Source organism: Carassius auratus, chromosome 20, assembly GCF_003368295.1.
Source record: "Carassius auratus strain Wakin chromosome 20, ASM336829v1, whole genome shotgun sequence".
NCBI lineage: Eukaryota > Metazoa > Chordata > Actinopteri > Cypriniformes > Cyprinidae > Carassius > Carassius auratus.
In genome coordinates, this window is record NC_039262.1 from 4289161 (window position 1) to 4303763 (window position 14603).

The 14603-nt window shown below is 40.2% G+C and overlaps 1 protein-coding gene across 6 annotated transcripts in view; it reads left to right on the plus strand.

The window, feature by feature from the left end:
* Positions 1–33: 33 nt before the first annotated feature.
* Positions 34–14603, plus strand: part of col12a1b (collagen, type XII, alpha 1b) — a 68322-nt gene continuing 53752 nt past the window's right edge. For 2 of the 6 annotated variants that reach the window (XM_026290534.1, XM_026290536.1), the window contains exons 1-13: positions 38–406; positions 1910–2012; positions 4231–4347; positions 4942–5085; positions 5412–5468; positions 6990–7253; positions 7372–7536; positions 7687–7860; positions 7962–8252; positions 8338–8940; positions 9432–9710; positions 9941–10216; positions 11196–11468. In XM_026290534.1, the coding sequence (XP_026146319.1) occupies positions 1943–2012; positions 4231–4347; positions 4942–5085; positions 5412–5468; positions 6990–7253; positions 7372–7536; positions 7687–7860; positions 7962–8252; positions 8338–8940; positions 9432–9710; positions 9941–10216; positions 11196–11468 (2713 nt within the window). In that variant the 5' untranslated portion in view covers positions 38–406; positions 1910–1942. Of the gene's footprint in view, positions 407–1909; positions 2013–4230; positions 4348–4941; positions 5086–5411; positions 5469–6989; positions 7254–7371; positions 7537–7686; positions 7861–7961; positions 8253–8337; positions 8941–9431; positions 9711–9940; positions 10217–11195; positions 11469–14603 lie in introns of all 6 variants that reach the window. The other 4 variants (XM_026290535.1, XM_026290537.1, XM_026290538.1 and 1 more) reach the window with 3 other exon arrangements.

Here is a 14603-nt window from a genome sequence, read left to right on the forward strand (position 1 = left end):
TTTTGAATGTCGTCAGGAGTATGCATTCCATAGTAATCCCCGCTGAAACCCGAAACACCGATGAGGGACATGCTGCAGGAATGCCGAAAATATGCGCGACTTTCCAGAAGCGCATCCCAACGCATCCATCACACAGGCGCGTGACGTCAGAGCTCCGGGTTCGGGAGCAGCCCCCTGTTAAGAAGCACGTTCTACTCTGAGATCCCGTGCATTTGGGAACAGCCTTCACGAGCTGTGGGGTGACCAGACCCTCCTCTTCATTTCCATCTCCATCACTGCAGCATCACGGAGAACCTTTGCCTTTCTGAACAGAGCTTTGAAAGCCCTTTGCGTTTGGGCGAGATTCCCACCTTCATTCACCAGTTTTGTGATGTATTGAAGGTTTTTGGAAACTTTGGGGAGTTTGGTAAGTCTTGACGTGGATTTTTTTTTCTTCGTTTATTTAAAAACATATTAATACTTCTTTATGAATGAAGATGTTATTTCTCTTAAATATGAGGCGTAGTAGATAGACGTGATGTGAAATGATGAATGTGAGCAGACTGACCCATTTTTGAGCAGCTCTGATCACTTTTTCCATGAACGTTTGTATGGCTATTTCATTTTTTCCACCACTCTGTCATTGTGCTCTCTGTGTCCAGGATGATACAGATTAATTTAATTTTGTTGGGAAATCTAAACCATTTGTAAGATTCATAAACCCCTAGGACTTTCTTTGCTGAGCATTTTTATGTTTATTTACCTAATTCACATGCTTAAATAATACAGGTAAAGCTGGACCACTGGTAAAGTTCCTTTCTTTGTTTAGTGTGGTGGAAATCTTACATAAACATGATTAAGGTTTTTTTTTGATGTGCTAAAGTCTGTCTGGCATCCTATTTTAAAATAATGCCAATAACAAATAATCAAAAAGTGTCCCACTTAACCTGTATTCACCATATGACAAGGTTTTTGAGACTTATGTTGGATTTTTCATTCAACTTTACTTGAATTCTTAAACTATTACAACACCAAAGCCAAGGCACAGTGTGTTGTTAAAGGTTTCACTCACACTTTGCCTGTCCTTTCACCTTTTTTTATTTGTTTTGTTTTTATTTGTTGAATTGAAAAATGGCTCTGCAGTGTGACAAATGCCTTTTTAAAAGTGCAGATGTAGTCTCTTGATTAATATGGGGTCATGTATAATGACTGGAAAATGTTGAGTAAAGAACTTTTAGATTAAGTACATCACATCACACTGCTTGAAATTAGTTCTACAGGGTGAAAACTAATTATTGAGTAATATTAGTGAACAACATGTACCTATTGTGCACATATTTTGTGAACTGTTTGGTAATTATTTAAAGTAACGTAAAATATATGTAACACAGAGACCAAGCACATTGCCAAAGTTTAGAGAGAGAGTGGTGAGCTGCTCTCAGTAAGAATAGCAGGATATAAAGTCTGAATATTTCCAGTCACAACAGGGGGCGCAGGAACCCTGCAGAAAGGATTTTTCCACCCCTGATGTGTAGGATCCTAAATCAGGCAAATTTCCAGACAATTGCATACAGTCTATGAACTCACGGTTTCCAACTTTAAACAGATGAATCAGCAGATTACATACAGCATATGCAGTTTATAATTGTTTTTCTGTGGGAATGTTTTTCTAAGACCCACTGTGAGTTATTTTACTTAGTGTCCTTGTTTTATGAATATTTTCCCAAATATTTGGACTATGGAACACCAATTTTTCCTCTTTTGACCAGAGAAACAGCTGGAATATTGAATAAAACATAATTAAAATCAGATTTGAATGAGATCTCTTGCAGTGAACTGTGTTGGAGTGGAGTGTATAGTCTTTTTGTTGTTGTTGTTTGATTGATTGATTTCTGAGCAAAGTGTGTGTGTAATTTGGTTGATTTTTCAGATCGATTGATGTTCTGCTGATACTGGTGTGAAGATGTCGGTCACACGTTTGGCAGCAGCCGCTCTTCTGACACTCTCAGTACTGACATCAGTGAGAGCTCAAGGTACAAAAAAATAAATCACAAATCTCTGCCTATTCACACAGTGGTAAAGTAAAAATAAAACGGTTTAGATCATAGTGTATTATCAGTATTTTAAAATATATAAATATTAACTTTACAATAACAATCTGTCTGTTTTGATGTGTTTATTATTTTTAATTTTCCTTTCATTGTTTCATTTTCATTCCATTCATATGTTCATAAAAATGAACAAAAATATAGGAGAAAAACTGCTTATGTTCACATTAATTTATTCACAATAAGGGGAATAAATGTGCATTTCGATGTGTAATGTCTCTGTTCAGACACTAGGGCGGACACTGATCGAGGACTTTTACTGCCCTAAAAGATTCTTTTTAATCATTTGGTGGTGTTTATGCTAGTGGAAATGGAAATGCATGACAGCACAGGATATTTAATTACACCTAACTGTGTTTTCCAGCAAATAATTGTTCAGAAATATCCACTGTAATGTTTTTCAATTATAGGGTAGAACATACTATGTAAGGCCAAATACAGAAAAGGTTAAGTATTGAATAGGACTTGGTTTAGAAAAATTCCGTTATGCTTAGGAACCATGATCAGCTGCGGGATTCCAGACATCTCAGCCAGACAGATTCACATTCAACTTTTTCCTCTAGTAAAACACTTTTTCCTGTATTTTAGTATTTATGTGCTTCAGTAACTGAGCTCTTGGTAGGTTTGAACAGTCTTGAAGGCAGTAAAACTTTTGATTTAACCATTTCAAATCACTGAATAAATGGCAGGGCATTAAATCGCACATCGCCAGTGTTCAGTGGAAAGTATAGTGGAATATTTTACAGCTTTTATTTGAAAAAGAGAAAAAAAACATAACGTTGAGCCAAGTTTCCTTCTCTGCTTTCTGCACTCTTAGGAAACAAAAAGACAAAATATGAGCACTTTTTTTCTTTCTCTCTCCTAGGAAAGTTAGAGCACGAAGTAATTTTGTTACTTCTCAATGTTGCATTATGGAAAAATAAGAAAAAAAACGAAGCCTTTGTTTAAACATGTTCCACTGATATAAAATATGACAATGAGACAGATACCTTAACAAACACTTTCCCTTTCTTATTCAACATGGTTATCATTAGATGCTCAGCACAGCAAACTAAATGTTATTAATTGATGCCCCGAAGAGCTTGAATTGTTTAAAAACAGATGAATTTTGGTTGCACCAAATCTGGTTTGGGTTGGATGGACCCAAAAGTAAACAAACAAACAAACAAACAAACAAAAAGAACGGGTGATGAATGAGTGGTGTGTCTGATAGCGTGGATGTGTGCGAAAGCGGTTGAGTTGGACCTATTTGGAGTCAGAAATGGAACCGATTGTGACATCTGGTCAGCCAGGTTGGTAAATCTTGATTTTGGTGAACCTGTTCCCGGTCAAGCTTAAGCCCTGGTCAAAATTTGACCAGAGCCACGGCTTCACAAAATATTTTATTGTGATATTCCAACATGCATACTACTCATATGTTCCACACAGATACTGACCTTCCAAACACCATGCAACACAAAATACCACAAGAATATCACTTTAAAATATTTCAAAGTTCTCTACGTGTGCGTCTTGTACATGAAGTCCCACAAGTTGTTGCAGACAACTTTTCATGTTCAAGTGCATGAGTCCTCTAGTTCATCTAGACTGGTGCGTCCCGTGTTACATAACCTCTTTTTGTTAATATATTCACTTGTTTGTCACTTTCCTTTATCTTTATATTTCATTAAAGGTTGTCGTTGTGCACCCTTTTAAGTGGTTTGCAATGGAAAGTGACTACATTAATGCAACTGCACACAAAAAGTCCATTCAAGTCCATTGTACAATCAACACTTCTTGTCTGTCTGTGACGACAGCTATTCAGACAGTTCAACACAGCTTGTCTGGCTGCGTTGGACTGACTGCAATGAATGCATGCACGTCACAAGTTATAGCCCCCGTGTAATGTTTTGTTGAGGTCTTTGTGGAAAGCTCTTTGTGTCTATGCTTGAGTAGTCAGTGGCCCTTCGGTCAGACAGCTCAAACAGATGTCATTTTGACCCAAAATGGCCGCCGTCCACTTTGTTCCATGTTGCCTTGAGTCCTTCTCCAACAGTGAACTTTACTGTTGGGACTTCATCCATAAACCTGTGTGCTCTTCTCATAAATACAGCTTTTGGAATGGTCTCTTGGAAATAACTTGAATCACCTCCTCTTTCCACAGTTACGCCTCCGTCAGACTTGAGGTTTAAGATTTTAAATGAAAACACAGTACAAATGATATGGAAGCAACCGCTGTCAAGGATTGAGGGCTTAAGGGTCGTAGTGACATCGGATACAGGTGGGTGAAAACGTGAAAGCACTGCACATGTTGAAATTGAAACGCCAGCATGAAACATTTGCAATCGATTTTACTTCTGTGACATGTTTCAAAAATGAAATTGTATATTCAACAAGAGAAAATAAATGACAGAACAAATTTTTTCCAATTGGCGATGGACTGGATTCTGGAAAAAGTTGGCAGTCCATACCAAAAAAAGAGTGTAGTTTAAGGGTTGTTCAGACATGCAGTGGTTGTCTTATGAACTACTGCCATTGTGCCCTTGAGCAAACACTTAACCTCAGGTTGCTCGAGGGGAACTGTCCCTGTAGTAAGCGTACTGTATGTTGATTAAGATAAGAAAACATCTGGTAAACGACAAGTAACCTTTTAACTCACTGCCACAGGCAACTTTTGGAAAATGTGTTCTGGCGTGCCCTTCAAAAATGATTTAACATGGACTGTTACTCATCGCTTGTCTTGGGAAGTCATTAATGTTTCTTTAATCCAGCTCTTGTGTGTCTAGACTAGATTTATCTACTTATAAAGTAAGTTTGTAGATTGTATATCATGATATGACACTTAAATATTGTAAATGTTCCCTTCTCCCTATAGAAGAGCCTGTTAAGGAATTCACACTTCCTCCAACCGCAACCAAAACCTCGATCAGAGATTTGACCCCCGATGTGGATTATGTTGTTACGATAATTTCATATTCTGGATCGGAGGAGAGTATTCCGATCTCTGGTCAAATTACAAGTAAGGGGCGAGCCATTGTTTTTCCTTGAGTGTGTTATGTTGATGTTTCACACTGTCATGGAAGGTCTGAAAGAGTTTGAAAAGGAATTTTCTATATTTATATTTGGAAAAATATACTTTAAACTAATATAAATAAGAACAGTTGATTAGAAATCGTTTCCTGTGATTGTAATCTCTATAAAATAGTCAAATATCATTATAGAGTAATTAAAAATGAGTGGAGAAGGCATGGAAATTCATTGGACAAAAGGAACTCTTTTAATGGACGGAATTCATTTTCTTCAACATTTATAGATTTTTTGTTTGTTTGATTGTTTCTGTTTTAGTCCAATCGAGTGGTTTTGAAGGAGGTACCAGGAAACCTCCGGTCTCCGATGCAGTCAGTAAGTACACATTTCCAGGCTCTTTTCATTGCTATGTGATTGTTGCATTTTATTGGGAGTTTCCAAATTAGCCAGGACTCAAATGTGTATATGTCTTTGTTTCTTTCTAAATTTATGACTCCTGATAACAGTTTAGCTTGTTAGTCAGCATTAACTTTTCCAGACATGATAAACTGAGCCAGTGTTTCCAGCATGGCTTTTGGGTGAGAGTTCATAAGTGGCCCCTTTGCTCATGATTTGAAATAAAAACCCCAAACCTCTTGCAATGCAGAAAGCGGAAAGCATTACTGCTCCGCTCTTTACAAGAGTTCTGTGACCTCGTCCTCCAGATGAAGGTGAACAGCTTTACTTTTCCTTTCCTACATTAAGCAGAAGTGGAAAATCCAACCACTCCTCACCCCCGCCCCGAATACCATAATGGTTAGTTAGCATGCCTTCTGCAGACAACTCTCTAAAAAACCCAGTCTCAACGCTCCAGTGCTTCCGTTCTGCTCTCACAAGTGGAAAATCAGTGAATCTAATTACCGCAATAAAGTAAGGCAAGATATGATGTCAACAACTTCCTTTCCTGTCCTGTTTGCCATAAAGGCCTGGTAACATCTTATCAAAGATGCAGCTGATCCAGTCCGTTACATGAGAGCAGATTCCACAAAATGTGGTTGAGGGCAAGTAGGATTAAAAAATGAGGAATTTTTCCAAACTGTGTGGAGGAATGGAGTTAATTTATGGAGTTCAAGAGAGAGGGAAGGACAAGTAACGACTTGCCTAGTAACATTACAAATAGATACAACCCAATTGTCAATGAAGGAATGAGTTGTTACCAGTGCATATTGCATAATAGAAAAATGTGCTGATATGCAGAATGTTCCCCTTCAATTTCATGTGTAAATTATTGTATGTTTTTTGATTGACACTCAAGCATACTATATCAATGGGCACATACATTTGAATGACATATAAATCCATCCTAACCACATGGTGTTATGAATCTAAGGGGCAGTTGTGGCCTAATGGATAGAGAATTGGACTTGTAACCCAAAGGTCATGGGTTCAAATCTCAGGTCCGGCAGGGATTGTAGGTGGGGAGAGTGAATATCTAGCACTTTCTCCACACTCAATACCATGACTGAGGTGAGACCTTGCAAGAGACCTTTCAGTGCAAGGCACTGAACCCCCAACTGCTCCCCAGGTGCCACAGCATTGGCTGCCCACTGCTCCAGGAGTGTGTACATGGTGTGTGTGTGTGTGTGTGTGTGTGTGTGCATATTTATTCACTACTCTTCACTACACTCGTGTGTGCAATTGGATGGGTTAAATGCAAACCACAAATTCCAAATTTCCTAAGAGATTTGGTCTTCCTCTGATATAGAAAAAGAGGTCGGAATTTAGAGTTCTATGCCAAATGTGTCTGGCAAATCTATTAAATGTTTTATATTACAAAAGTTTGCTTCTTTTCAAAAGTTCATCTCCTTTTCAAAAAGTTTCTTAGCACTTAGCACTTAACACTTTTTTTTCCCCCAGAATGCTTACCAAGTGCCATTGCTGACCTTGTCTTCCTGGTGGACGGCTCTTGGAGTGTCGGGCGGGAAAATTTTAAATTCATCCGCAGCTTCATAGCAGCCATGGCAAGTGCGTTTGACCTCGGAGAGGACAAGACTAGAGTGGGTGTGGTTCAGTACAGCACGGACACCAGAACCGAGTTTAACCTCAACCAGTATTTCAAAAAAGCTGAGCTGCTCAGAGCCATTAACAGTCTGCCATACAAGGGCGGCAACACCATGACAGGTACTGAATGCACTCTTATGTATTCACACTGAAACCTTCAAATAATATTACTGCTGAATACAACAAAATTACGATGGGAGTTTCAAGTTTAATTGATTCTTTTATGATCTTTGTGCAGGTGAAGCCCTGGACCACCTGCTGAAAAACATGTTCACGGAGGCCGCTGGTGCTCGCAAGGTATTCCCCAGAGTTGCTGTAGTTATCACAGATGGGAAATCTCAAGACCCAGTGGAGGGTTATGCCAAGAGGTTGAAGAATGCTGGAGTTGAAATCTTCACTTTGGGTATGTGGTCATTCATCAATCATCACTGCGTGGTCTGGATTTCTTCTGCATTCTCACAGGACTGGGTAGCTTTAAAGAAATCCATCCAGAAAGAAGAAATCCTTGAAAGGAATTCTGAGAAATAATGCACTATTTATTATTTTTATTCAGGGATCAAAGAAGCAGATGAGGAAGAGCTGAAACAAATGTCTTCAACACCCTACAGAACGCATGTGTACACAGTGCCAAATTTCGACATGATCAAAGCTGTGGAGAAATCGCTCATCACACAGGTGTGCACCAGTGTGGATGACCAGCTCAACTCGCTGGTTAGCGGCGAGGAAGGTAAACAAACAATAAGTACTGTAAATCTGTTTAGCAGGTTTATTAAACACAACCCAAGCATTAAACACGACCACATTTTTCCTCTTTTTGTTTATTTGCAGCCATTGAGCCAGCATCAAACTTGCAAGTCACAGAGGTTGCGTCCAAGTCAATGCGGGTGACGTGGGATGCATCTATAGGGGAGGTGACTGGATACAAGGTGCAGATGGTTCCCATGTTGGCTGGCAGCAAACGTCAGGAGCTGTACGTTGGGCCGACTCAGACATCTGTGAATGTGAGAGATTTGTCCCCTGATACAGAGTATGAGATCAGCCTGTTTGCACTCAAAGGTCTGTCACCCAGTGAGCCAGTTATGGCGATGGAGAAAACCCAGCCCTTAAAAGTATCGCTAGGTGAGGAAAAAGTCAGTACTGTTTAACTTTCCACTGTATTCCATTGAATAAATATCTGTTTAACACACAACTTTTTTAATTTTAGAATGTTCTCTTGGTGTGGATGTACAAGCTGACGTCGTTCTCCTAGTTGACGGTTCCTACAGTATTGGACTGACAAACTTTGCTAAAGTTCGATCTTTCTTGGAAGTCCTGGTCAACTCCTTTGACATTGGGCCGGACAAGGTTCAAATCAGCTTGGTCCAGTACAGCAGAGACCCACACACTGAGTTCTACCTGAACACCCATCATGATCTGAGCACTGCGGTCAAAGCGGTTAGAACTTTCCCCTACCGCGGAGGCTCCACGAACACTGGCAAAGCTATGACGTATGTGAGAGAGAGAATTTTTGTTCCAACCAGAGGTGCTCGTGCGAACGTACCTCGTGTTATGATTCTGATCACCGATGGGAAGTCCTCTGATGCCTTTAAAGACCCAGCGACTAAGCTTAGGAACACGGATGTAGAGATTTTTGCAGTGGGTGTCAAAGATGCTGTCCGCTCGGAGCTGGAGGCAATTGCTAATTCTCCAGTGGAGACCCATGTGTACACCGTAGAGGACTTCGATGCTTTCCAGAGGATTTCCAACGAGCTAACCCAGTCCATCTGTCTGAGAATTGAGCAAGAGCTTCTGAACATCAAGAGAAGAAGTGAGTAGTGTCCAATTTTACCACTGACTGCTGTTAAATTTGTTCGGCTCTGTGTCTGAATGTGCATGGAACCATATATTTTGAACTTTGGTTTTGCACCAATTTGTAGTAAAGTTGAAAGGGTTAGTTGACCCAAAAAATAAATTTCTGTCATCATTTACTCACCCTCATGTTGTTCCAAACTCATGACTTTCTTTCTTTCTTTCTTTTGTGGAACTCATTTAACAGTGTCCAAGCTACTCAATTCTAAACAATGAAAATATTAAGCAGAAGCTGTCAAGCTCTTCTAGTTGTGTGCTGTGTGTTTCATCTTATTTTGTTATACCATATCTTGTTGTTGGAAACAGGCCAACTTATAAAAAATTCGATAACACATTCTGCCTGATCCTGTAACTGCACTGTTAACATTTTTTGGCAATAAACAGGGATGTGTCCTTTTAGTTAATCAAAGGGAGGAGCCTCATATATTTCGGTTGTTCTCTCTCTTCTAGGTCTGATTGCACCCAGGTCTCTGACCTTCTCAGAGGTGACCTCCAGGAGTTTCCGAGCATCTTGGGTAACTGATGCCGTGGATGTGCAGTCCTATCTGGTGCAATACAGGCCTGACGCTGATACAGAGGAAGGCTACATCTCTGTTTCTGTGCCGGGAGACACCACTACGACTGTCTTACATCACCTTACTCCAGTCACAAAGTACGAGGTCAAGGTTTATGCCCAATATCAGAAGGGAGAAAGCTTTCCTATATCGGACTTTGAGACCACACTAGAAGGTGATTGTCTGTTTTCTATAAGTCAGCTAAGCTAAGCTAACTGCTATTAACATTCCTTTTGAGACTTTTAAACGAATATTTTATCCAAATGTTGTTTTTGATTACTTTCTTTACTCTATACAACTAAATGTTGAGTATTTTTAAGAATATCCTGGTGATTTTGAGTTAACCCTCACTTTAAAAGTCACAAACGCAACCTTTTTGTGATCCTTATGTTCCAATTTGTGCAGAACAAGGATCTGTGACCAACCTGAGAGTTTCGGAAGAGTCGACAAGCAGTTTCCGTGTCTCATGGGAGGCTGCTTCCGGTCCGGTGGTGCGGTACAGACTCACATATGTCCCGGTCCAAGGAGATAGTGGGTTGCTAGAAACTGCAACAGATGGCCCTGATACTACCATTGTTCTGCAGCAACTTTACCCAGTTACTACCTACCATGTCTCTGTGGCAGCTGAATACCCATCAGGCGTTGGCCCTCAGATGCAGATTGATGGAACGACCAAAGAAGGTGATTGGAACAACTTACACACTTCCCCTCCAAAATACTATGTCCGTTTGAGGGCAGGATGCCATGAGATTATGAATTCCTTTTACTGTAATTTTCTCACAATTTTAAGTGAGAAAATGCCAGTTCAGGTATATATATATTTTTTTTTTTACATTCATGCAGTCTTGTTAGACTAGTAGTGACAGTTAGCTAGATTTGCATTTGTTTAAGAGGGAAGCCCACTCATTCTTGCATTTTAATTGGTTGTTTCCCAGGCTTTTTTTTATATCAGACAAATGGTGTAAACTTATACAGTGATTGGTTGAGCAGCCAAACACCTTAAGTGAATGGAAAATTTGATTTGGACAAAAACTCTCTGAGAAGTTTCCCAGAATTTCTTTCGTTGAGTTGGCGAAAAATATCTGTTTGGTTAGGCAAAACCTTGGGGTTTTTCATCAAGTCTGAGAGTAGTTAGTGTCTAAGCATGAGCCAGGTGCATCGTAATAGCTGCCTACAGCAATGCAGCTGCAGTCTGTCCACACTTATAATCTGCAAAAGACAAATCCCAGGTCATGACTTACGACACCTGTGTTAAAATTAGTTTTATCTCTGCACTGTCTCTGTTTCAGTCAATAAATTAATTTCTAAATCTTTTTTCATCATTTTTTTTAGTTGTACCGCTTTCAAAGGACACAAAATTTGATCGCATTTGTGTAATGATCATACGTGATATTTTTCACCTGGTGTATGATAAAACCACTTAAAAGCAATGTTTAGCAACTTTAGTAAATGTTGCTGTCAATGGGCAACCAAGTGAGACACAGAGCCCATGACTGATCTAAAATATCCAGATATAAATTTAATTAAACCCATTCTCAATGGGAAAGTGCCCAAGAAACATTGCTCAAAAAGTTGCCCCATGTAATCACAGCCTTACATTGAAGGAGGGAACATTGGGGTAACTTTGTTTTTAACTGCTTTCTCTTCTTATATCTGACAGAACGTGGCTCGCCGAGAGACCTGCTTGTTTCTGACGAGACGGTGTCGTCCATGAGGCTGTCCTGGGCTGCTGCGACAGGAAGAGTCACTCAGTATCGCGTATTCTACCAGCAAACAGAAGGTGGTGAGATGAAGGAAGTGGCGGTTAAGGGGGACACCACAGTAGTCTTGCTGAAGAATCTCCAGCCAGGCACAGAGTACCAGCTGGCCGTGAGGGCACGCTACTCCTCTGGGTTAGGCGAGCCACTGCAAGGCAAAGGAACCACACTAGAAGGTACGGCTAAGAAACACACATTATGTTATCTTGAGGACATTTTGGGGGTGGTGTGATGCAATGTTAAAAGCTCAGGGCTCGTAACTGGAAGGTTGCTGGTCCCAGCAAACGAGAGAGCAATGGATCTCATGTGCATTGCTTTTCTTTTTGCCAAGCCCCCATTTATTTGCATTGATGATAATTAGTAAATGATGCAATATGTTAGGATAAAATCAGCAACTTTCCAGTTACTATTCCTTTAACCCCAATCTCCTGTATGCTACTTTGGATAAATGCATGTGCAAAATGACATTAGCACTAAGGCTTCCGAGTACCAGAGGATATATCCCAGACATATCCCATTTCTTCCCAAGAAACATGATTGAATGTGGAATTGTAATTATATACTGTATTTTGTAAATGCAAAAGGCACCCATCGAACTCCCTTTGAGTGCAAGATTTGAGTACATTATTTTGGATCAGTTGACAAAGTGCAGCCTTGGAAAGACTAGGGGCATTTTAACATCCTCAGCCCCTGTCAGAAAGGATAAACAAATAGGTTGAACAGAGCTGAGCGATTATACTGCTCCTTCTTTCTTTCAGCCCAGATAAACAGCTCACAGGTCTTTTGGGGTTTCAGAGGACCAAATCTTAAACTACAGCACCATACTCTATCTGCAAATGAAATTACCAAGACAAAAGCTTGCCCAGGTTCTTAAATCACTGAATTCCGGTAATCTTATGTCACTGAACCTTCAGTGTCAGATTTGAGGTCCAAAGATCAGAGCCCACAAGGAGTTAAGTAATGGCTTTAAATGATGAAAAACCCGTGAGGGATAGTTTACCTAAAAATCTAAATTTTGTCATCATTGAGCTTAAAAGAAGTACTCTGGGCTGTCAAGATCACTTTTTAATGAAAACATATAGTGACCAATTTTTTTTTCTAAAGCTATAAATCAGCCTTGTGAACCTTGTATTGCTCAAATGAAATGATTAACACCTTTTCTTGGTATCATTACTCATATGTTTTTGTATTCACTGCCATTACTTTACCCAGCTGAGGGTCATAAATATAGCAGATGAGCAGAAAATCCATGTGACTGAAACAGATCAGCTTCTGAAGTGGTGCTTTTTTGTCTTTTGTGGCAAGATTTATTAGTTTGTAAGAACACAAGGGTGTGTAAATGATGTCAGAACTTTTGGGTGAAAGATTCTTTAAATTAGAATAGCTAAGCTTGTTTCTGGTAGGATAGAGATTTGGCCTGGGTTGTTCTCTTCTGTGGACCATGTTGTGGTTTGTGTAGGAGCTGGACTAAATGAAACTCTTTAATGCAGATAGTTACGTAATGCAGGAACTACGCAGTTCTGGAACAAAGGCGTATCAGACATCTCTGTTACTTCCTTTGCATCCTCAAGAGGATATGCATGAGGAGGAGCATTAAAGATTTCCGTTCTGTCCCCAATCTAATGCAGGTGTGTATTACTCTGGTCCAGTTTCTGACTTAGCGTGTCCATTGTAGAGTAGAGAAGGTCTACAATCCCAGATGCTACATACATTTTGCAATAATTCATGCTGTCTTAGCTAATCATTGACCTGTCTGTGTGCAGCGAGTCTTCAACAGGTTCATTCAATTATTTTAAAAAGGATGATTTGCAGCAAATCGCTAAGAATACCTTGAGGCTTTCTGTATAAAAAAGGGAAATGCTATGTGATGCTAAAATAGTTCCCATATTCCTTACTTAAATGTTTTTTCTGTTGTTTTAAAGCTACACTGACATGAAGTATTGTTACAGTATCTAACAGAAGTGAGTACACCCCATACATTTGTGTAAATATTTTATTATATCTTTTAACACTTTAGTTTATAACACTGAAATTATGACACTATCACCTTCCATTTGAGGATGCCCCACAGATGCTCAACAGGGTTTAGGTCCATCACCTTTACCCTCAGCTTCTTTAGCAAGGCAGTGGTCATCTTGGAGGTTGGTTTGGGTCCGTTATCATGTTGGAATACTGCCCTGCGGCCCAGTCTTCGAGGGGAGGGGATCATGCTCTGCTTCAGTATGTCACAATACATGTTGGCATTCATGGTTCCCTCAATGAACTGCAGCTCCCCAGTGCCGGCAGCACTCATGCAGCCACAGATCATGACACTCCCACCACCATGCTAAACTGTAGGCAAGACACAGTTGTCTTTGTACTCCTCACCTGGTTGCCACCACACACGCTTTACACCATCTGAACTAAATAAGTTTACCTTGGTCTCATCAGACCAGTCGCCGTGATTTTGCAAGTAAGACATGATTTGATGCAGTGTGCTATGTATGGTCTGAGAACTGACTGGCTGACAACCCACCCCTTCAACCTCTGCAGCACTCATACGTCTATTCCCAAACACAACCTTTGGATATGATGCTGAGCACGTGCACTCAGCTTCTTTGGTCAACCATGGCAAGGCCTGTTCTGAGTGTAACCTGCCCTGTTAAACCTCTGTATGGTCTTGGCCACCGTGCTGCAGCTCAGTTTCAGGGTCTTGGCAATCTTCTTATGGACTATGCTTTAGTGACTTTATGTAGAGCAACAATTCTGTTGCTCTAAAAATGTGTGTCTGTGACGTAGCTGAGTGAAAACAGTGAAAGTGAAATCAGCTGTTTTTTTTCACCATCTTACAGAAGATATAAAAAGGAATCAAAAGGGTTTCCATCTGCATATATACAAAGGAGAATCAGGAGATGTGAGGAGTTATCATAATGTAAACTCAAAGGGGTGCACATGTGGAACACATTACCTGCCTTGTCGTTTAGATGAGATGATTTCCAGAGGGGTCTTATTTGTATTATATTCTCGTTAGAGCAGCACCTGGCCAATCGAAGCGAGACAGATTACATAGCAGGATATTATAGTGTTACATACAGATATTCATTTAAAATAAAGACTCAATCAGCTAGATACAAACGGGCCAAAAAGTAGGGGTATCCTCAGAGGAGGATTGTCCTTCCTGTTTGCCATCTGTCAGAGTGCCTAATGCGTTCAAGCTGGCCTCGCTGTCCGGTCCGTGACCCCCGGAGATGTACGTAAAGCACAGATGAAGGGGACATTCGAAAGTTCTCCCACCACCTGTGTTTTCCCGGTGATTGACACGAGGTTAAACT